The 23018-nt window shown below is 39.6% G+C and overlaps 1 protein-coding gene across 1 annotated transcript in view; it reads left to right on the forward strand.

Annotated features, from left to right (window-relative positions):
- The first annotated feature begins 272 nt into the window (after positions 1-272).
- LOC148027680 (esterase/lipase/thioesterase family protein) overlaps positions 273-23018 on the forward strand; it is a 69360-nt gene continuing 46614 nt past the window's right edge. Inside the window, exons 1-3 of the mRNA XM_087689367.1 lie at positions 273-657; positions 809-893; positions 18257-18327. Coding sequence (XP_087545493.1) covers positions 452-657; positions 809-893; positions 18257-18327 — 362 coding nt within the window. The 5' untranslated portion in view covers positions 273-451. The remainder of the gene's footprint in view (positions 658-808; positions 894-18256; positions 18328-23018) is intronic.

Below are 23018 nucleotides of genomic sequence, written 5' to 3' on the forward strand. Positions count from 1 at the left end.
ACCTAATTCGAGCGAGGCCACCCATTTTCAAGCGGCAATTCACTTTTTAAAATAAAAAGCATCACATTGGTAAAGTTATAAGACCCTGCATACAGGTGAGGCAAATACGATGGGTTCATCCCTAGGATTTGAACTCAACGAGAATGGGCATATAAACACACGCTTGTCTAAACGAGTTTGCCCCCTTCGAGTCATTAGGAATTCATTTTTCGTTTTTCCTTCACCTAATCAGATGCTTGCCTATACGAGCTTGCCCCCTTCGAGTCATTAGGAATTCATTATTCCTTTTGCCTTTACCTAATCAGATGCTTCCACAAAAGCCTTGTTAAACAAAAAAACCGAAGAAAGGACCCGGGAGTGCTTTTGCAGTGATCGAGCGCAGAAGTGAGAGTCCCGTTTGAAGAAGAAGAAGAAGAAGAAGAAGAAGAAAGAGAGTGGTTCACCTATTGAGATGGAGCAGCAATCGGCAGCAGAGCAGGAGGCGAAATCCTTTCCTTTGACTGCCCTCCCCGAAGAGGAAGAAGAAGAGGCAGATGTTGATGATAATGGCACACGCCAGACAGCACGTCATGGCGATGTAGAACAGTCCCCTCCGGGCAAGCTGTTAAGTGCCCCTCCAGAAGACCAAAGCAGCAGTTCAGTCCCTCTGCACTCAGAGTAAGCCGCGGCATCGATGTTGCCTCATGGATCAAAAAGACTCAAAAGAGCCAACGTTGGCTTCCATTCAAATGGAAGCTTTGGCAGGTCGTGCATGATTATCAAATCAAACCTATTTCAACCTTTTGATAAGGCAGTATCATACATGCAGGTCTTCTGCCCCCGGAAGATATTCCCAAGTATCGTGGAAGGGACATTTTGATGAGGAAAAAGATGTCATTGTGAACTCTGGAAATGTGAGTCATTCGGCAGCATTAGGGATGTCATTGTGAATCGTGGGAAATCGTTCTATAGCACCAGAGAGTTTGGTAGTCTAGCATCCTTAATCTCCTGGAAAGAGAATTCAGTTGTATTTGTTTTTTTATCACATGTTTTTATGAGTGGTGGGCTCTTCTTTTCAATCTTCCGTCTCAAACAGAGAACTAAGTGTACAGTTGTTGGTGTACGTATGTACTGGATGGGGAAATAGTGCTCACTGGATGCCAAAGCTAATGTATTGCCACGTATTTTATATGAGTCAACTTGTGATCTGGTGATATTGATGCTTCCTTGTAAGTGAAAAATGACCAGCAATATATGTGTTGGCCACAAGGGAGTCCTAATGAGTACAAGTGATATAATGGATGACAAGTGAGGCACAAAGAAGGAGGCCAAGAGCCTTGCACAAGCATGAATGGGTCTACTACTTGGTTATATATGTGTGACATTATCCCTTTACAAGCACATAGCATACATTATTTCTAGAGCTCATGAAGTGTAGTTTTGAGTGGTGGCTTTTACATACTAAAGAAGACACCATTCATAGGACTTAGACTCCCTCATTCTTCTCCTTATTCCCCTCTCAAAAAGAACGTGGTGCCACCATTACTTGAAGGTTCAATTTTAGATTGTATGGTCTGAATCACCTAGGGTCCTAATTTTGGGAGGATCCACACTTCTATTAATAGACAAGCTGCTCACCACAGCCCTACTGTTCTGTAGATTGTTGGTGCAGAGACTCTACTGTCCACACTCCATCTACAGAGGATATCTCAGTTCAAGCTGCTGTCTACTGCTGAAAACAGCTGGTGCTTGCTTCAAGGTGCTCCCCTCTTATTGGCGATTGATGATCAGCCTCTTTTCTCACCTGGCAGGCTAGGTTTGCTATTGTACTACGTGCTGTTGCCTGCTTTTGCCCCTTTCCAGCTGTTGCTTGCTGGTGTTCACTACTGATCAGGCTGTGTTTGCTGCATCAGATCTGCATTCTCAGTCCTGCCTGCCATGACAGCCTACCAAGCCATCATTGCAGTCCACGTTTTCATTACAACTGCTGTTGCCTTCGTCATTAGACACTTCTTTAGCCAGTTGGCTTCTGTTCGAGCTATCTAGTTTCATTTGGCATTGATCTAGACTTCATAGATCAGTGTTTGCTGCTGTCAGACATCTTTGGAGGGTCTTTGCAGGGCTTCAGGCTTTGTTAAGAGTATGACATACTTCTCCAACTACTCTCTACCTTGGTCCTAGAGACACGGGAGTTCGAGGGTCACAATTTACTTTGCATAGTGTGTTTGTTGCATTGAGTACTGTATATGCTATGGCTATGCTCTCCCAAAGTGTATCTAGAGTATCCAAGGGTTGCAACAAATGGGGTGGCTTTCGTTAATAAAATTTGACATTTTGAACGTTGACATACAATGCAGGCACGTATAAAGTGATCTGTATGATGTCTCAGAGCTGGCTAATAAAAGAAAGTATCAAGGTCTTTCACTCTAGCATCAATGTTCTATGCCTTGTAGATGGTGGTGCATAACTTTTAACCATGATTTTGGCCCTTAACTACCTAGAGACATATAAGTGATCATGTATCATAAGGAATCCATCCTTGAGAATATAGTGCTTGTAACCATAACCATATGATAATAGATTATATGCTCTAGCAAAGTCCTCATTGTCTGCATATTGCGACTTTATATAATGTTGCTTATGATATGCTATAGACAATGTTGAAACTTGTGGTTTCTTAGACAACGTATTAACCACAACATTCTTTTTACCTTCCATGTGTGTTATCTAGAAGTTAAACATGGAGAAGTTTGATCAATGTATATGCTTCTTAAACAACTTAGTTCAAATAAGAAAACGTTGAAAAGTTTGATGATTTTTTTGTACAAGGAAATCAGCTCTAAGCAAATAGTGTTTCCAAGGAGAGAGAGCATGAATAACAGCAAAGAACTCTCTTTTATAAACTTGCATTTTCCTTTTAGAATCCAAGGAGAAACTCTACAAAGAAAGAAGAATATTGCAAAGAACTCAAGAGAGAAATGCTTGAGAAATAGTATCCATAAACCAAGACGAGAGACAGTGTAGAACAACAATGAGTCACTGGTTGTGTGGACATGGGCACTTACCCTCTCTTCCACGTAGAACTTGCAAGTGTAGGAGTATGCACAAGTCGTCAACAAGGAGGAGGGGGTGCATGGTCATAAACAGGCCATTCACATGAATTGGTCAGCGAGCAATGTTGGCCCAATGAAATATAGGTTGGCTACAATTATGAGCAGTCAGCCATCAAATCAAATGCCTAAAATAGACAAATCACATTATATCTGGAAATAAAGGGCCTAGTCCACTGGGTCATGCATAGACTCACTCATGAACTAATAATATCTATACTAATATTCATTGTTAGATCATGGGTGATTTGATACAACACAATATGCAATGATAATGACTTATCATAGTAGATACAACAATGATACTTGGGTAGGACCATGGATACCTAAGTAGTGGGTGCGCAAGCCACTACCAAGGTGTCTTGGAGAGAATCTAATGTTGAACATCAATTATACCAGCTCTTGAAAACAGGAAGGAATCATACTAGCTTTCTTTGCCTGTTAGAGTGCCTTTGTGGTAGCATGTGTGACCATCTTGTTAACAATGCCTTTGTAGTAGCATATGTGACCATGGGATCTCCTCCTTTGGCTAGATTGCCACCAAAGTCTCCTTGCATGTGACCTTCAACTAGGAGCCAATCTCACTCTCTGTGTTGAATAGGTCTACATGCACTTGGAATTCAATCCTATTTTAATTTGCGAGACTTTAGTTAATGTGTAAAGGAAAACCCCTCTTTGGTTCCTTTGCACTTGTATGTACATATAGATGAGACCCGATTGCTCCACTGCTAATACCCTCTCATAGTACTCCCTCTCTAATAGTGGAGAATCATGAATGTCTTGCATCACTCGTACTAGCAAGCTAGAAAGGAGACTCATGCAGCCAACGAGAGAGTTGTTACCCTTTTGCTTTGTTCGTTCGGTCTCCTTCTATAGTGTTGCTAAACAAAGCGCCCCCCCCTCCCAAGGTCCCGTTCCGCCTGCTCCATGTTGCTATGATCAATAGTACATAGAGCGTGGTGTTGGGAACACAACTATTGAATACACAAGAACTCTCTCTAAAGCCAAGTAGTGAACCACAAAAGCTGAGCAAGACTATTGTTGCACAAAGAGATGAAAATCAGATCAAATAGGTAAAGAACAACCAAAAGGTAGTCAAGAAAACACAAAGTTAGCAGCCACAAGAGACAAAAATCAGCTTGAAAACATTGTTGCCTAGCCCTACATAAGAGCAAAAAGAGAAGCCGTAGATGTTGATGACCAAAATGGAGGTAGATGCAGTAGTAAATGCAATCATGTTACAACAAAACATGTCATCTCAGTCCTGCAAACACAAAACGCAGATTGCTGAGCAAAAACACAGGCCATGGGGGGCAGAAAATAGGTCAAATTTTGTCAAAAATTGTTTGCCCAAGCCCTAGATTGGAAATTGGGCGTAGTAGACAGGGGTAGACAGGTGGTAGTTGTTAAAAGTGGATGCAGTAATGGAAGTATATATGTATGCTAAAATAGATTGTTGAACACAAGACAGAGAGAGAAGAACACTGGAAAAGAAGAGAACTTAGAAGAATGCTAAAAAAATGGAATCCATATAGCAAGACATGAGATAGTCGTATACAACAGTGAGTCACTAGTTGTGTGGGCACTGGCATTGGCTCCTCTCTCCTCCAAAACCTCTAGGTAGCACAATATATAGGCAACAAATATGCCATAAATAGTAGATGGTTGGCCAACATTAAATGTTGACTGACTAGCATAAAATGCTTGAAATGCCACAAATAAAGCACAATAAAAATGCCTAAAATATCTAACACATGGCTAGCCCAATTGGCATGCACAGACTCACACGAGCTAACATATTCACTAATACCCTCTCAGATCATGGTTGATTTGATACAATACAATATACAATAATAAGGTTCCATCATAGTAAATATAACAAGGACCACGAGAGTAAAACTAAGGATACCCAAGCCATGGGTGCGCAAGCCATCATCAAGGTGCCTTGGAGAGAACTTAATGTCGATGTCAATTGTATCAACTCTTGAAAATAGAGAAGAAATAAAGTAGCTCTCAATGTCTATCAACAATGTCTCGTAGTAGCATACAAGATCATACTATCAATAATGCCTCTAAACGCATGTGACCATGGATTCCCTACCTTTGGCCATTCTGTCAAAGTGTCCCCTCATGTGAGCACTAGACTAGGAGCTAATCCCGCTCTCTGTCCAATACCAACTCATCATGAATGTGGATGTCAATCCCAGCTCTAGGATTTGAATTTGCTAGACTTCGGTCAATGCTTTAGGGACAACCCTCTCATACTCTCTCTCTAGCTCTAGAGTCATGAGGGATGACCGCATCACTTGTACTAGAAAGTAGAGGAAGGGGCAGCGAAGCCCTTCCCTTGATCTGAAAAAGCAGACCCCTTCTGCAACTTGGCCTTCGCATGGGCTTAAGGATTTGAATCGGAGTCTAAGGAAGATGATGACTTAGCAGAAGGGTCCGGATCTTGCTTCTTCTTCTCCTCCTTCCTTGAAGTTGCTAACTCTTTACAGTCCTTCTGCAAGTGTCCCTTCTTACTGCAATGATAACACTAGGGCTTTGACTTCTTCTTCTTGTCACCTCTCTTAGAAGTTGTAAGAGCCTTACCAGAATCTGTATAATGAGATGGAAGCCTACCTTGTAGATGCAAAGATACCTCATGCTCAAGCAACATTGAGGACATATATGTGAAGCTCATACGTGTAGATGATGTATGTGCCCTCAAAGCATTTGCCTCTCTATTGAACTCCAAGGAGAGCTTGTAGAGTACTGTCCCCATAGATGTGCCTTTGGAAGAGCAAATTACTTTTGTCGAAGTTGGTCTTGTACTTGTGTAACACGGAGCAAAAATAATAGAATAGTATTCTTAGGCCTGAACTTCATTTGTTGGAGCTGTCCATAAAGTGTCATTGTGTGCATGGTGGAGGTGCGTCGTACAACATTTGAAGCTTTGACCATACTTGGGGAGATGTCTTGTAGGAGGTAACTACCGGTAGAACTTCTTTAGAAATACATCGAAGAAGAGTAGAATAGGTACGTACATCATTTGTATCCCATGTAAGCGCAACTTTCTCATGGTTGCTCTCATCAAAATCGTCTAGAAGTGGAAAAGGATGCCGAGGATGGAGAATAGCTTCACAAACAATGTACCGTAGCTGCTTTTGCACGAACCAAGCTTTCATAACAGCACTTCAAAGTCCAAGTTAGTTAGTTAGGGCCATGTAACTTATCATCAATAGAAGTGCATGGAGGAGCCATTCGAAGAGGTTTAAGGAGAGAAGATACAGTCTACCTGAAAGCCAAATGCCAATTCCTTGTACACGTGTGTTTCGCTTTTGCTCAACAGTCCTACAGGATTAAAATATTAAAAATTTAGGGCCTTCAGCCTTAATCAATATTTAACCACATAATACCTCTTGTTTGCGTGCAGTGCCCTTGTTAAGTCCAAAATTCGGGGATTTTACAGCAAACACAAATTTCCCCCAAAAATTTTCAAGAATTTTGGGGCTTTTGCCTAAAAACCCTGAATCTTACCAGAATTTTGGGGATATTGCATTTTGTGCTAAAAAATTGCTCGGTTCTATGCTGAAATTTGGGGCTTTTCGCATTCAAGCTCAAATGTCACAAATTTCACCGATTAAATTTGTGAACTTTCCCCAAATTCATTGACATTGAGGCCACTTATAGCTTCTATATCGACAGTTGTGCATGTCAGAGCCCTTTCAGCTGCAAAATTTTCATCAATTTTTTGAAAATTTGTGAGTTTTTGGTATTTTCTTTGCTTTCTTTTTGAGTTGCACATGCATTTGTACTTTGGACAGCAATGGTCTAGAAAAAAACCAAGAAATTTTAGCAAGAGATGGTAGGGCAAAATGATTTGCTCAACATGTTTGGGGACTCGTAAATTTAGATGGCACCTATTATCCCATGTGGGCATACATAATGAAGCATGTACTTGTTGCCAAGCAACTTTGGGGTTATGTATTTGGCTGAGAAGTTAGGTCTGTAGGCCTGGTTACATAGAATGTTATAGGTTCTTCTAGCTTATCCACTATTATTGGTGGACCTTCTCCCCAACTCCTCTTGCACCTTCTACAACAGATCAATTGAAATGGGATGGGCGTGATGCCCAAGCGCATGCTTTGATTGCACTTTCATGCAAAAGACAAGTCATCCTGCATATTCGGTCATGCACAATGGCCAAGGATGCTCGGGTTAAACATGCTTCATTGTATCAGGTGTGTAGTGAGGCTCGTGTAGCCTATTTGTGTAAGCAACTTCGAGATGCACATCCTGCCTTGATTCGGCATCTACAACTGGCCTTTTTGGTCTCGTGGTCATCATCTCCGTGCTTTTTCCTTGGGCCATTTCCTTGCTGATGAAGTATTGCATCCAGGCCACTAGGTTGGACACTTCCAAGCTGGTGGGGATGCTAGGGGTGGGCGTAGTGGTTTCAGCGGGGGGCACCATGTTGGTTGGTCTACATAATACTTATCAAAGTTTTGCCACTACACTCCCTTTACTTGCAAAAGGAGATGCTAATGCTTACACATTTGATGCGTTGGTATCACTATTGTTGCAAGAAGAGCAATCAAGGTTGAATTGCTCTAATACAAGTATGCATAATTAAGCATTTGCAACCAACCATTGAAACAAAGGGAAGTCATGGCAGCCCTTAAACTCATAGAATAAAGGTAAAGCAGCTTCTCCTATGATCTCCTCAAGCACCAAGGATGATGATGCTAAGAAAAAGAGGTGCAATTATTACAGGAAAAGGGGCATCTTATTGAAGAATGTAGAAAGAGGATGTCAAGTAAAAAGAAGAAACAATCGGGCACAGTGTTACTAAAAATTGAGTCTAATGCCTTTGTTGTGTGTTGTTTGTATTATCCTTCTTCACTGCAGTATGGTGTTTCAATTGTTGAAAATTGCAGCACATGGTATTTTGATAGTGGAGCTTCCAAGCACATAATGTCCTTTTGTGACATGTATCATATGCAAATGTACAAAAGGGGGTATCCGTTGTATGTGCAAACAATGCTTATATGCAATTCAATGCATTGGTTGGATTTCCATTATTGAGGGATGGGAAAATTACCATGCTTGAAAAGGTCTTGTATGTGCTAAGTACAAAGAAAAGTTTGCTTTCGGTTTCAAGTGTTGTATGTGCCGGTTTTGTGGTTAAATTCCATATGGATCGATGCAGTGTCTATGACTGTAGTGATGGGGATGTCCTCATTGTCATGGGTACTTTATACAATGGACTCTATCATCTTGATTTATATGAGAGGAGCATCAGAGAATGCATTACATGTTGATGCCACCATTGTGGATGATGTTAAAAAGTAAAAATATGGTGCTGGATTTGGCTTGTTGCTATCATGTGTTCAGTGTATGTGTTGAATCGCAACCCAACTAAAGCATTGGCTGAATGTATGCCTTATGAGACTTGGAATGGTTAGAAACCAGTGGTATCCAATATTTTTGTCTTTGGTTGTTTTGCATGTGCTTTGGTGCCACAGTTATGAAGACATAAACTGGAAGACAAGGCTGTCAAATGCATAGTTACTGGTTATAGTGCAGAAAGTAAAAGGTTTTGCCTGTACCAACCCTCCACCAACAAGATTTTTGTTGGTGGAGATGTGGTATTCACTGAACATGCTGGTCATCCCTTCATGGACTGCAAAAATCAGCCCAATGTGGGGTCTATGGACATATTTGACAATTTGTTGCCTTTATTTCAGCAAAGTGCACCTGATTTTGGTCAATTTCAGCAACCTATTGAGGGTCTATAGCAGCAAAATCAGTAGCAAACACATGCTGGAGTGATTGTCAGCCCATTGATCAAGGCATTGCTGATTATGAAGTGGCCGATGAGAGGATTGCTATTCAGGAAGCTAAAACAGTCCCTAGATAGCTATTAGATACATTATGGAATTCCCTGTAGAACTAGAGTAGCCACTCATGGAACCTAGCCTTCCTTCTTCGGAAAGGATGGTAGTTCGGTGATTAAGTACTTAATTATAGCAATCAAGAAATTAGCATAAATTGAAATGCGCAATGTACCTTAATAATCTTGGACAATAGACACTCAGTTGGCCCCAAAACTGGTGCCCCTTTTGGATTTCTTTAACTTTAATTGCTAATGGATTGAGTACATGAAAGATGATCCGGCAAAGACAGAAAACGATGAAGCCAGAAGAGAAAATTTTTTACAGTCCCAATCGGTGAGCACGAGTCATTCTTCTTCTCCCAACCACGCCTAGATAAGTGCTGGCACCTCTCTCCCCGTTTCCTCTGCCAGCCGTCTACTTTTGGTGAGTCCTACTATTCTTGAACTCTCTTACTCTCTAGGCTCCCCTTAACCCCGTTCGGGCGCCCAAGAGCCCGGACGGTCATTCTCGTGCATGTTCCCCTAGATTTACCTTAATGTCACATTAAATGTCACTTTAATGTCACATTCAATATTTGTGGCCTTAACGTTACATTAAATGTCACTTTTAATGTCACATTAATGTCACATTTCCTTCCCCTTAAGAATCGGTTTCGTCCTCGAAAACGATACTTGGAAGGTCTAACTGTAAATCGGGAAACCTTTTCTTTGAAGTACTTACTCGCTTCCATGTTGAGCTTTCTTCTGAACAATCTTTCCACTTAACCAAACATTCTTGATAAATAGTATTCCTTGTTCGTCTATTACGAACATTTAATATTATTTCTGGTTCATGTGGATTAGATTGGTCATTGAATAGCTCCTCAATATCATCATTTAAGATTAGATTATCCAAATCACCCAGCTTCTTCCTTAATTTGCTTACATGAAAAACTGGATGTATTTTACTGCCAGCAGGTAGTTGGAGCTTGTAAGCCAATTCTCCCACCTTTTTAAGTATTATGAAAGGACCACAATACCTTGGTGAAAGCTTTGGACATTGTCCCTTTTGCATAGTTTTAGTTTGTTCAGGCACCTTAAGATAGACCAATTCTCCTTCTTCAAAGGAGATGTCTCTGCGGTGAGGATCTGCATATGCTCTAGCTCGATTTTGAGCTTTTTTAATATTTTCTTGAGCAAACTTTAACATACTATTCATATCCTCCAAAAAGTCTTTAGCTGCCTGAATCTTTTCCTTATGCAGTCCTACTGCAAAAGGAGCTCTGGGCTGAAACACATACATTAACATAAATGGACTATATCCAGTGGAAGAGTGCTTGGCACTGTTATATGCAAACTCTGCTATCGGTAAATACTCTTTCCAATTAGTTTTCCTTTTACTTACATATGCCCTAAGCATATCTTCAAGAATTTGGTTAACCCTTTCAGTTTGCCCATCTGTTTGCGGATGATCCGCCGTACTCATGCTAAGTTTAGTATCCAATTTCCTAAATACCGCACGCCAAAAATGGCTATCAAATTTTCTATCCCGATCAGAAACTATATTTGCCGGAAGGCCATACAATCGGTATATGTTCTCTACGAACAATCTAGCCAATTCTAGTGTTTTAACATCAGTTGAAGTTGGGATGAACCTAGCCATTTTGGTTAACCTATCTACAATCACCCACATAGAGTCGTGTCCCCTCTGTGTTCTAGGTAAAGCAACAATAAAGTCCATGGAGATACTCTCCCATTTTCCCGAAGGAATTTCTAGTGGATGGAGAAGTCCTCCAATTTTTAATCTTTCAGCTTTATTAACCTGGCATTTATTACATTTGACCACATAGTCAAGGACGTCCTTATTCATTCCAGGCCAATAGAACTGCCTTTTAATAAGACTATAAGTCTTATTAACTCCTGGATGTCCCGCACTAGGGGTATCATGACACTCAAAGAGTATCTGGCGCATTATTTCTGTATCTTTCGGGACACATACCCTACCCTTGTAGAGTAAATAACCATTATCAATGGTAAAATTCTTCCACTTGAATCCAGTTTGAGCAACCCCTGATGCTCCATTTCCTTGTTGAACATCCTCAGATATTCCTTCCTCAGTAGAAGCACTTTCATTTGGATCCCTATTTTTTATTGCTTCCCATATGTTGGAATATGCTGGATCAACCTGGCATTTCCCTTTTAAAGATTCAAGCAAATTGGAAGTGAACTGAGTAAAACTCAATTCATTAATGATGGGCATTCTGCTGAGTGCATCAGCTACTATATTATACTTTCCTTTTCTATATCTTATCTCATAGTCGAACTCTTGGAGGAGTTCGGCCCATCTGGCTTTACGCCCGTGTAAATCTGGTTGATCATTAAGCCACTTAATGCTTTCATGATCCGATAAAATCAAAAGTTTGGCACCATACAAATAGTGCCTCCATTTCTTCATTGCATGTACTATTGCATACAGCTCCTTTTCATAAACAGAATAATTCTGTTTTGCACGATCTAATTTCTTGCTTTCAAAAGCAACTGGTCGACCTTCTTGTAATAAGACCGCTCCTATTGCCTTATCACTGGCATCAGCTTCAACCATAAATGGTTTATTGGGATCCACTATTAATAATACTGGAGCTGTAGCAATAGCTACCTTAAGTTTTTGAAAATTTTCATTTTGGTTTGTTTCCCAATTAAAACTTTTCCCTTTCCCTTTAAGTTGGTCTGTCATTGGAACAGCTATTTTGGCATAATCTCGAATGAATCTACGATAAAATCCAGATAAACCTAGGAAGATCTGCAGCTCTTCTAGGTTCCTTGGAGATGGCCATTCAATAATTGCCCTTACTTTTTCTGGATCCATGTTGATTCCCTCTTTCGATATAATATGCCCCAAATATTTGACCTCTTGTGTAAAGAATTCACATTTAGTTTTCTTTGCATAAAGGGAATGCGTTCTTAATAGTTGGAATACTAATTGTAAGTGTTCCAATGTTCTTCTCTTGATTTACTAAAGATTAAGATATCATCCAAGAAGACTACTACAAAATGTCCTAGATAGGGCCGTAAAACACTATTCATCAGCTTCATAAAGGTAGCTGGTGCATTAGTGAGGCCAAAAGGCATCACCAAAAAATCATAATGCCCGTATCTAGTACGAAATGCCATCTTAGGAACATCTTGTGCCTTAATTCTTACTTGGTGATAGCCTGATCTTAAATCTATCTTTGTGAAGAATTTTGCCCCTTGTAATTGATCAAAAAGATCTTCCATTTTGGGCATAGGAAATTTATTTTTCACCGTTATTTTATTAAGTGCTCTATAGTCAACACAAAGTCGCATAGAACCATCTTTTTTCTTTACCAATAAAATTGTGAAGCCCAAGGTGAATTACTGGGTTGAATAAACCCTTTATCCAGGTAATCCTTAATTTGTCTTTCAACTTCTTGATGCTGTGTTTCACTTAACCTATACGGTGGTTTAGAAATAGAGTGTGTATCCTTATTTATATCAATTGGGTGATTTATATTACCCCTATCTGGTGGAAGGCCACTTGGTAAATCAGAAGGAAACACATCTTTAAAATCATCTAACAAGCTACTTAATTCATTATTAACATTCAACTCACAAACATAAGAAAATTGTTGCTTTATATTACAGAAAGTAAAAGTGTTCTGTACAGGAAGAGACCATAATATATATACCTCACAAACTTCCTTCTTTATCAGCTTCTGAACTTCAGTAGAACACAGCAAAGGATTATCAGATACTTCATGTTCACCTTGAATGACAAAAGTCTTACCATCCCTTTCAAATTCCAGTGTATTATGATGGTAACTACGTTTTAAGGATGGTTTCAATTCCCATAGCCACTCCCTCCCTAGAGCAATATCAGCTCTTTCCATGTTCATTATTTGGAAATCAAGTTTATCTTTATATCCTTGAATTTCAATTTCCAAATTGGATACCATTGTATCCCATATTTTATTGTCTTGGCCTTGCATCATACGAACAACATATTGATGTCCACTCTTTTGTTGGGGAAGTTTCAATTTTTTGACAAGTGCATAATTTATAAAATTATGTGTGGCAGAGTCATCAATCATGACTCTAACCCTCTTTCCAGTTATCAATCCATGTACTCTAAGTAACAAAAGTAGGCTGCCACATAGAAGTTGACATACAACACTTATGTTGTACATCCATGTGCAAGACCTCTAAAGATTTGTACTTTTCATGGCCCTTTAATTCTAAGGTCTGCACTACATGAATTTGTTTTTCTTTTCCCTTGCCCTTGTCCTTATCCTTTCCTTTGTCTTCCCCCTTTTTCTTTTGAGGGCAATTCCAAGCAGCATGGTTAGGGGATAGGTAATTGAAACACAACTTTTCTTTTTTGGCCTTATCAAAGTCATCAGGACTTAACTTTGGCCTCATATATGGTTTCTTTTCAAAAGGTTGTTTTTTACCCTTTAAAAATGGCATTTTCCTTTTAAATTTGCCCACAAATTTTGAGGTTTCCAATTCCTTAGACTTGGGCTCCGTATCAGTGAGACTAGTGAGTGTACCTGGACGCATACTATCTTCATGAATTAATGCAAATTTAATTGCCTCTTCCAGCGTCTTAGGTAAACTCCGTTTTACTTCCTTTTTACAGGTTTTATCTAGTCTCTAATGAATCCTCTTGTTTTTTGGAATTTATCTATTCCTTCCAGTTTGAGGATTATCTCACGATATTCCTCCAGATATGTCAGCAGGGGTCTTCCCTTTTGTCTGACATAATCCCAATCTTCCCAATTTCATTCCATTTCATTTTCAAGAAGAAATTCTTTCAAAAAGACGGATTCAAATTGAGCCCAGGTTTCAGGTATTTTATTCGCCTCCTTTAAAGTTCGCCACCACTTATATGCTTTGGGCCCCAAAGTTAAACTAGCCTCCAGTGCTTGGAGATGTGGTGGGGTATTTTTTAGTTTATGTAAATCTTCCCATTTTTGGAGGAAATTAAAGATTGTGTCTTTATTCCTATCTTTTTCCTCCCCGTAAAATTGAGGTGGTTTCATATCCTTTAGAACTGGATTATCCCTCAATTTATGGTAAGGTTGGGGTTCCTTAGGATCTCGCATAGTCACATCTAAATCTTTCGATGAAGATGAGACATCCGAGGTTTCTATCTTATTTTTATCTCTTTCCAACAATAAAGTTAATTGAGATTTTATTTCAGTGAGTGTTTGAGTTAAAAATTCCATTTGAACCCCCTGAGCTTGCACACGAGCAGTAAGATCATCAAATTGCTCTCGTGTAGCAAAAAATTCTTCCCATTGTTCTTCTTGTATTTCTGGTTCATGGGGATCTACCATAGGTTGGTCCCCAGAACTAGAGCTTTCCATTACCCTTTCTTTCCCTTTTTCTGCCATTAATACACTGGAATTGGAAAGCAAAGATAAGAAGTTTGCATACAAAGTAAAGTACTTCCCTGATTTTAATGGCAGGCGGTGGTTGCTGGTTTGGAAAGAAATCCGAAGAGTAAGGAACAAATTTTATCTTCCCAGACTAGAGCAGTGAAGCAGTCATGCTGGAAATTCAATTTCCTGACTTCAGTCGTGTATGACATTTTTCCGTCCGTTCCATGACATTTTTCTGTCCCTCTCACAGCAGTCGTGACAACAGTCGTGTCATGTCCGTCTCACAGCAGTCGTGACAACAATCGTGTCACGTTTCACGTTTTGCCTCTGTCTCACAGCAGTCGTGTCACGTTTCCTCGCGACCCCACGCCTGGTCGTTTCGCCTGAACCTTTCTTCTGCCCGTAACGTGTCACATTTACGTGACGTGGCACGTCTCACTTTTTTTTTTTCACAGCCCGTTACGCTTTCACGGCATCTCTTTTCGGCCAGTACTCATTTATGACGAGTGACACGCGACCTTGCGAAGGACTGACGACCTGGCGGACGATGGATTTGGCCGTTGAACCATAGGCTTTGATACCAATGAAAGATGATCCGGCAAAGACAGAAAACGATGAAGCCAGAAGAGAAAATTTTTTACAGTCCCAATCGGTGAGCACGAGTCATTCTTCTCCTCCCAACCACGCCTAGATAAGTGCTGGCACCTCTCTCCCCGTTTCCTCTGCCAACCGTCTACTGTTGGTGAGTCCTACTATTCTTGGACTCTCTTACTCTCTAGGCTCCCCTTAACCCCGTTCGGGCGCCCAAGAGCCCGGACGGTCATTCTTGTGCATGTTCCCCTAGATTTACCTTAATGTCACATTAAATGTCACTTTAATGTCACATTCAATATTTGTGACCTTAACGTTACATTAAATGTCACTTTTAATGTCACATTAATGTCACAGTACAAGTTGAGATTCCACAATCTCCTTTGCTGATCCAAAACCCCTTTGCTGTACATACAATCAGTAAGCAATTTGGGCCAATTGCCCCTTGATTTTCATCGAGGAATTGCACAAATGGAACCACTGATTGGCGAAATGTTGTTCCAATTCACAATTGATGGCTTGGCATCTGAAATCCCTATCAATTCACAAATTTAAGGTGTTGATTTCAATGTACAATTCCTTCTCTTGTTGGCACGGTTCCAAAGGTGGCTGCTAAAACCTAATTTCTGCAGAAATTTAGGGTTTATAGCAGAGATCTCTTTGTTGTCCACCAAATTTTTTGAGGTCTACTCAAAATGGTAAAGAAATGCTGAGATCTCTTGAGAATGGGTTGGAGAAGGTGAGAGAAAGCCAAAATGAGAGAGAAATCTAATTTTCTTCGTGAGAAGACCCTAAATTCTACCTGCCGCTTGCTCCAATCTGCATTTGATGCAGTCATCTATTGCTAGGCATCTCCGAAATGCTGTCATCTGATTAGCAATGTTGTTGCTAGGCCTGGAAGGTGACTCCCTAGTGTCCCTACCTATTGAGGTCCTCATATGGCTGTCTTATGCAGCAAATTGCTGTTCTTTGATTAAAAAATGGGCCAATAGCTCTCTCTCTCTCCCTCTCCCAAGCTGTAAATTGAGTGAATGGCTGAGACCCAACCCCGGAAAACGTTTTCTCAGTTTGTATGGGCATTTTTGCCAAGTGATAGCTTTCTAAACCCATATTTTAGTATTATCCAGTCATTTAATTAATTTTTAAAATTAAATAATATTGAAAATTAATTTTAGCCCTTCAAAGCTTGCTCAAAATTAATTAATTAATTAATGCTAGTCCCTAGTGTCACCATCGACAAGTCGAGAGCTTGCACGAAGGACATGCGAATTTACTAGTGATGGCATCCTAGATGGCTTGATTCAACAAAGAAAGCTTGAAAATCCCTATAAAAGGCCAAAAGGCTTTGTAAGGAAGGGAAGGAAGGAGCTCCCCACAAAGAAACATCAAAACTCTATCTCCCTTCTCCCTTTTATCAAGTTGAATTGTCTAGATTACTGTTGTATGTCTTCACCCTTTGTTTCAAACCTTAGTCACAAGTCAAAGCTTTGGAGTTCCATGCAAAGGCAATGGACAACTTAAGAAGGAAATGACTATTGCCATGAAGGTTTTCCGAGACATAATTGGCTGTCCATGCCCCACCTTTGAAAAGACTAGTCCTTAGTCTTGTTTGAAAGGAAGAAATGCTTTGGGCTTGTTGCTTTTCATGGTTCAACTCACTTTTTTTCTATTGGTGAAGGGAGGAGAAGGGTGCTTTAACTTCCCAATTTACAGTTCTACTATGAAGAAATAAGATAAAGAATCTTGCTCTAGAGAAGAGTGGGTTCTTCCCTTCAAGAGACGGAGTACCAATGATTTTGTGGTGTCACTATCAAGATCGTTAGTAACCGATCCCATTTGCATATCTTTGTATTGTAAGAATAAGCTCATGTATTTTGTGGTATGTCTTGGGTTTGAAGTGTGCATGTTAAGGGTATCCACTTTGAAATTCTCTTTGAAAAACTCCTGCGCTCAAGTTGTAATCCCCGAAAACCTTCCCAATTGCATTGTTGATGTGATACCCCATCCTGAAGTTGTCCATGGATAAGCCCCTTGCATTCTTGTAACTACTTTGTGAACCAGCTTGAACACATGACTCTCTATCTAATCTTGGATCTTGCTCCTACGGTCTCAGCTGTAATCAGTGATCACGTATGGATGTCCTTGTACAAGGTGGCATCTTGGCCATTCTTGGATGAATGGACTCTTAGCTTGGAGTTGCTTTCTTATGTTGAAAGCATCAGGGTGCCAAAAGAGTTGCCGGATGTGGTTTATGGTGTGTCAGTTCTCCCTGAGGAAGAGTTTTTCCTTTGAAAGCCTCATGCTATAAATACCCCTCTCTTGTAAAAGCCTTTTAAATGCTTCCAGGAAGCATCAGGGTGCCAAAAGAGTTGCCGGATGTGGTTTATGCTGAGTCAGTTGTCCCTAAGGAAGAGTTTTCCCATTGAAAGCCTCATGCTATAAATACCCCTCTTGTAAAGGGCTTGTAAATGTTTCTGGGAATAACACACCCCATGTACATGCTCAATGTTAGAAGGAGAATAAGGTTTTAAATTTTTTTTTCTTCATGGTTTTTATGTGGAAGTGCTGTTCTAAGATGGTTTATGAGTTTTGGTTTCTGTAGTACCATGGTTTTTTGTGAGGGAAAGAAACTATAGAGGTTTGTGTTGCTTTGCTCTATTGTCTCCCAACAACATACTCTCTTTCTGTGATGCAGCACCTCAGTTGATTGACTTTGCCTTTCTTATACAGTTAAACTTTCTCAGATGGGTAACCGTAGCTGATGGTCTTTGCCTTCCTTATAGAGTTAATTTGCAGTGATAATGTATTTCTCAATTCATTGACAGAGTGACATCATGTAGCAATGAGAGGTCACTAATAAGTTGGTTGATCTGCTGCTGACCTGCTCATGTAGCCGCCTGCACGAACAATTAGAATTGGCCATACCTTGATGTAGTTAGCATCAATTGGCTAGTGCTTTTGGGCCCATCCAGGCTGTATCTTCTCTGTACACAAGATATTGACTTCTTATTATCACTGCAGTCTACTCTGCCAATGTAGATTCAAATGGCTGTAAAAGCATATTCTGGCTGTGCAGAGGGGTACGAATATGGCCACAATCATAGGTCTGACTGTTGCTCATTGCATGTATTTGGGCACGTGAGTCAAGGCAAAATGGCCGGTTACTGGATTAGTCTATAGCATAGAATCCATCTTAATATTGTCTAGTCATGTTTTGGAAATTGACCTTTAAAAATGTGCTGTGATTGTCCTGTCTAGCTGAGTAAGGACTGTCTACTTCCAAATAATTTACTGGTATGACTTTTATTGCATTGCAGAAATTCCATGTGTATATGGCTGGAACTGGAGGTCCAGTTGTCTTCTGCTTGCATGGAGGTGGCTACTCTGGGTAAGCTACAAGGAAATTAAATGATAGGGCCTTTAATTTTGCATCTATAAGCCAGTTCTGGCCTATGTGTTTATGTTTGCTTGGCCCTTCATCTAACACTGTTAAGTATCTGTGACTCTTTGTGTTCCTTAAAATTTAGTCAATGATAACATCAAGAATTGAGAAGAAGATTTTTGCATGATGTCACTGTGTGTTGTATGAGATTTTCACACAAATATAACATCCTAGTATAAATGACAGGCAACATGTCCAGATGGAAGGTCAGGAAGGTCTGGTTTGTCGTGCAAAGCTGCAAGAAACTGTTTACGTTATAGGAACTAACGTTATTGTGAAGTTACCATTAAGCTGAGAAGATGGTAAAGATAGTGGAGGAATCTCATGGCAAGTCATTAGCAAATCCTAAGAGTCTAAACTGTGACACTATCAGGCCTTTATTTTATAGAAAAGTTAAAAGGGATGTTTCAATTAGTGGAGAGGTGGACTGAATGTGAGACCAACTAAACTAAGTCCAGTTCATCATCTAGTCTTTTGAGTTAACCTTGACCTAATCATACATGAGAAAGCTAATCATGCAATGCTATAACTTCTTTGTTCCACATTTGTTCACTCTCTTGTTTTATCATCTCGTCTCTTGAATTTAACATTGATGTAATCATACATGAGACAGCTAATCATGCAACGCAACATCTTCTTTTGTTCCACATTTGTGCACTCTGTTGTCTTATTGTGTTGTTCCATGATTTCTTGTTTCTGGTATGTTTAAATGAACAGTCAGTTTGCATCTTAGTTCTGAATCCATGTAGTCGCATTAACTGAAGCCAAATCTAATCACTGGAATTCAGAATCAGTCCTCGGGGGCTGCTTAGGATTTTTCTAGCTCAAGACTCCAAGAGTTAACCAGCACTATAAAAGGATTTTGCTATTCTACAGTTTGCTTAAGTTGAGCTGGACTTCACCCTAGCTCATCACATGCTCTTGAGCTGAAACCTTAAGACAATTTACTTCTTCTATACTCTACAATGACACCCTTGAGTGTGGTTGTATATCATTGGGTCTTTTGAATGAATAGAGGAGGCAGTGAAAAATAGACAAGCTTTAAAAAAGAGAACACTGAGTCCCATCACTTGGTGACTCAAAAGATGTTATGCATTGCCTCTGTGATCTTGGTAGGTTCTTGGAAAGCCCATTGGGACACCCTTGACCTGATGCCTTGGTCTTTTTGGGGTGGGACCTTTTGGGCTAGGGTTGAGTCAACTCTTTACTCTATTTGATCTCCCTTTTCGGGCTTGAGAGGAATTTTTGCAACCAAAAATTGCTTCCAATTTATCCTATTTTTTGGCAAGATATTCAATAAAAGGACTTAGTGTGCATACTACTTTTTGTTGATTGTATCTAAAATTGCTGCCATCATTTGTCTTACACCTTGATTGTAAACCTTAACTTATAGCAAAAATCAGGGTTTGACAGTCACCTTGGGATGCGTGCTCATAAATGATGACCTTGGACTCGAATTGCGATAGCTGAAATTAAAGAATTTCAAGGAGATTCAAGAGACCAAACCAATTTCAATTTGGGGCTAAATTTTTCTCAGAAGGAGTAGGGTGAAGGTCAATCCTCAAGCAAACCAATGGGCTAATTGGTTTGGAGGCTTATTGGTTAGTTTTGATAACAAAAGGCACTTGCAGTAGCGGAGGAGATTATAGGATCTCAGTTGCACTGCATCCATTTGCAATAAAACTTAAAGAAATACCGCAAGTGGCTACTAACAGGTTGACAGTTCTGCTCATGGTGAAGGCTGGCAGCAGGGGTAACACTTTGTTCAATATCTCCATCTTTGATGACTCAAATGGTTGGATTTTGCTAAGATAACTTGAGAGATGGCTATAGGATGAGAGAAAATGCTGTAGAGAGAGAAAATTCAGAGTTTCATTGCGAGAAAGGTTGAAAAACTGTTGCTGCACTGCTCAAGCAGCCATGGAAGCTATCGCCTGTAGTTTAGGACCACGAGAAAGGTTGCTACTTTCCTTCTATATATTGTTACTTGCACGAGAAGGACCTTGGGCTTGTATCGCTTGTACTTGGAGAGCTCAAAATAGTAGTATCTCCTTGTTCTCTAACAATCTCTTTCTCTCTTACAATGGTTGGAATAGACTTTTACTAGTCTCTAAAAACGTTTTTTTAACTTGCATGGGCAAGTTTTGCTAAGTGGTAGACATCTACTTCCATTTCTTAGAATTATTCATCTTATTAAATTAAATTTTAAAATTAATATTTTGAAAATTATTTTAATAATTATTCTAGTATTCAGAAAAATAATTACATCATCCAATAATTAAATTGGCTGGACCAATTTGTCTCCCAAGGATCACCAAACAATTCTTAGCCCTTAGACTTGCACTAACTGATTATTACATTAGTGGCCAATAAATTAGTCTAGGTCAAAATTTAATACTAGATATCACTTGCATGCTTTAAGAACTTCGTGGTCTCAGTTGAAAATGGATGTGGATGCAAGTTGATTACACTATGTATTGATGGAAGGGGCCGAGGGGGGGATATGTGTCACGAGAGTTTAACTCTTTTTTGGTTGAAAGGGGCATTATACATTAGTGTTCTATATCTTAGACACCTTAACAAAATGGTATGGTTGAAAGAAAAAAGCACACTTTGATGAAAATGGCATATTGTATATTGTCACACAGTAAGCTGCCCCAAAGTTTTGGCTTGATGCTATTATGTGTGGAGTCTCCGTGGTGAATCGCAGCCCCACTAAAGCATTGGCTGAATGTACGCCTTATGAGGCTTGGAATGGTCGGAAACTAATGGTGCCATACATTTGTGTCTTTGGTTGTTCGGCATATGCTTTGGTGCCACAACTAGAGAGATATAAACCGCAAGACAAGGTTGTCAAGTACCTATTAGACATAGCTTATTATAACTTTTGCCTTTGGCACCAAGTAATATCTCAGGGTCTTGGGTCCCACACACTGAAGTAATTAATTTGCATCTCATATGTGCAAGTTACGTTCGCACATTTGATTAACTTTTAATCAGATGCTAAGTAAAGTAATAAAATTTCATGTCCTCGTGTGAGAGACCATCCCCTTGAAATCCTTGCAATCGTCCTAGATTGCATTGCAATGTACCAAAGCATCTGTTGCCACTATTGGAAATACATGCTCGTATCATAGTCAAACAACATGTGCATCTATTGCTTAACCATGCTCATGCCCTTTGCATGTGAAATTCTGATCACTTAAATCAGGTACAGTCCACACACAAGAATCATAAGAACTGTTAGATTTGAAATCAGCCTTTCTCTTGGACACGGTGGTAATAATTTGATTAATCAATGATTACAACGAGCATAAAAAATTCACAAAACTGAAATCTACACTTCACCATACAATCTTGGACATTGGATACCTTGTTGGCAAAAACTAGCGTTCCTTTTAGTATTTCTTTAACTTATATTGCAATTGGATGGAGTACAATTGAGATTCCTTAATCTCCTCTACTAATCCAAATGATCCTTGTTATCACAAATAGTTAGCAAGCCTTCAAACCAATTTGGCCCTTGGTTTGCTTCGGGATTTGCCTTCACCTTGCTCCTTGGAAGACAAATTGAGCTCCAAATTTGATATTTGTTGGTTGGTCTCTTAATCTCGTTGAAATTCCTCAATTTCAGCTGTTGAAATTCAAGTCTTAGGCTCTCAATTCTAAGCATGCATCTTGAGGTGGTTGTCAAATCATAATTTTTGCTATAAATTAGGATTTATAGCAAAGATTGATTGAAATCTCTTTCTCTGATGGTTGTTGGAAAATGCTGAGATAACTTGAGAGATAGTTGAGGGATGAGAGAGAATGCTGTAGAGAGAGAAATTTCAGAATTTCACTGTGAGAAATGTTGAAAAAATTATTGTTGCCTTGTTCAAACAGCCATGGAAGTTGTCACCTTTAGCTTAGGACCACCATAAAGATTGCTATTCTCTCTTGTATGCTATCATTTGCACTAGAAGGACCTTGACGTATTGTCACTTGCTCTTGGGTGGGCTCCAAATTGTTGTCACATGTTGTAGGATTGACTCTTGGTGGTTGCAAATCACACCAGTAGCATCTCCTTGCTCTCTCACAGTCTTTTTCTCTCTCTCAATGGTTGGGATAGACTTCCACCAGTGCCTAAAAACGTTTTTCTTACTTGTATGGAGAAGTCTTGTCACGTGGCAGTCTTCTAATCCCATTTTTTAGCATTATTCATCATATTGAATTAGTTTTCAGAATATTAATTCGAAGAATTGATTTAATAATTATTCTACTATTCAAAAAATTAATTTCACTAGCCAAGAGTGAAATTGGCTTGGCCAATTTGTCTTCCAAGTATCCCTATGCAGTTATTGACCCTTAGATTGGCATTAATTAATTAATTAATACTTAATCTCTATTGTCACCACTCACATTAGTGGCCAATAAATTGGTCTACGTGCAAATTTGACACCGGGTACCACCTAGTGCATGTCAAGCATAACTTATTACAACTTTTGCCTTAGTCACCAACTGATATCTCGGGGTCTTGGATTTCATACTCTGTGAAAAAATTAACTTGCATCTCACATGTGCAAGTCACATTAGCACATTTGGTTAACTTTTAATCAAATGGTAAGCAAATCAATAAAATTTCACTTTACTTGTGA

This window comes from Lygodium microphyllum, chromosome 12 (assembly GCF_053477565.2).
Source record: "Lygodium microphyllum isolate KBCC chromosome 12, Lygodium_microphyllum_v1.1.10, whole genome shotgun sequence".
NCBI lineage: Eukaryota > Viridiplantae > Streptophyta > Polypodiopsida > Schizaeales > Lygodiaceae > Lygodium > Lygodium microphyllum.